The sequence below is a fragment of the Austrofundulus limnaeus genome, unplaced genomic scaffold (assembly GCF_001266775.1).
Source record: "Austrofundulus limnaeus strain Quisiro unplaced genomic scaffold, Austrofundulus_limnaeus-1.0 Scaffold48, whole genome shotgun sequence".
NCBI lineage: Eukaryota > Metazoa > Chordata > Actinopteri > Cyprinodontiformes > Rivulidae > Austrofundulus > Austrofundulus limnaeus.
This window is the reverse complement of record NW_013952450.1, coordinates 1,313,492-1,314,841: the sequence shown is the minus strand read 5'-3', so window position 1 is coordinate 1,314,841 and position 1,350 is coordinate 1,313,492. Positions and strand designations below refer to the sequence as shown.

Genomic DNA, 1,350 nt, shown 5'->3' with positions numbered 1-1,350 from the left:
AAATTAGCAAAAATCTTATGGTTCACCTTTCAGGAGCAGACCAACAAAAGGTGAGTGGGTCAAATTATTTGTTTAGTTTGTGTGGTTTAGTGCAGCTTTTCATCAAGGTGTGCAGAAACCTGTTAAAGACTTTTATTTCAGTCAGACGTGTGTTTTGCAGCAGGAAAACACACAGAGGTGCGGGACAGGAGTTTGATGCTAAAGGAAATCTTCAGAAGTCTTTTAGGGTTGTTGTTTTTTTTTGTTTTGTTTTGTTTTTTGTTTGTTTTTTGTTTGCCGTGTACACAAACCCAGACTGCAGACTGATCCGTGTATAACATCTCTCACATCTCAGTTTAAAGTTTAAACTATGTTTATTCGGATCAAGCTCAGAACTTGGGTGGTTGCTGTTTGAGAAGAGTTTTTGCTAACCATTCAATGGGTTTGCAAATATGCAGTTCCAAAAAAMTATAAAACGAAAACAAATAAGAAATAAGCTATGATGATTACATTTTAAATACCATGTACCCAGGCAGGAAAGCAAATGCATCAAAACTTAATGAAGCTATATTTTGTTACTCACTTCAGTAAAACAGCACAGCCAGCCACTGTTCCAAAAACAGAAACCGGTAAAATGTATTTTTTCATTGCTCCGGAATAATGCTAACAACCAAACACAACCATAAAAAACTGTTCAACGATGTGTTTACATCTGTTTTAAAACCTCCGGTGTGTAGCAGAACAAGGTTACATGCGCGCACTTCTAGCGTCATCAGCGGCAGCCAAACAGGAGCCTTATGGGAAATGTAGTCGTTTTTAATGAGTGTGAAACGCTTCTGCCGGCTAGCAAGCCAAAAAGGAAACTAACAGTTAGACAAATACTTCACAAACACAAAGTTAAAGGAAATAAAAATTAAATGGCAAAACAATCTAATAAGACGAGAATTTGTGCCTCCATCTTGGTAGGTGCTACATGGCATCCTCAGCTGCTGTCAGTGGGCAGAAGGTTTCTGAAGGAAGGAGAAAGCGGAACTCCAACTAAAGGTTTAGTGTTTTTCCCTTAATTTGTACAGTGAGGTGTGAAAGTTTGGGCAGCCTTGATAATTTTCCTGATTTACTCTTATAAATCATAGATTATTTTTTTTTTGGGATTTAAAAAATCAGTTAAATATATCATACCACTGCACTTTGGTTCCCAATTATGGGTCATGCTGAAGCGCCTTGGATAATCTCCAGAAATCAATTTAAAGGGTAATAAAATAATTGCTGATGTAATATTTTCCCTATAATTATTACAAAAACACAAAATAAGTAAAAAATAAGTATTTATATTTGTGTACAAGCTGTTTAGATTGTCAAAAAGCCTGTGTT

The 1,350-nt window shown here is 36.0% G+C and overlaps 1 protein-coding gene across 1 annotated transcript in view; it reads right to left on the bottom strand.

The window, feature by feature from the left end:
• Positions 1-741, bottom strand: part of LOC106517384 (retinol dehydrogenase 13) — a 7,999-nt gene extending 7,258 nt beyond the window's left edge. The window contains exon 1 of the mRNA XM_014008186.1: positions 563-741. Within this exon, the coding sequence (XP_013863640.1) occupies positions 563-627 (65 nt within the window). The 5' untranslated portion in view covers positions 628-741. The remainder of the gene's footprint in view (positions 1-562) is intronic.
• Positions 742-1,350: the final 609 nt, after the last annotated feature.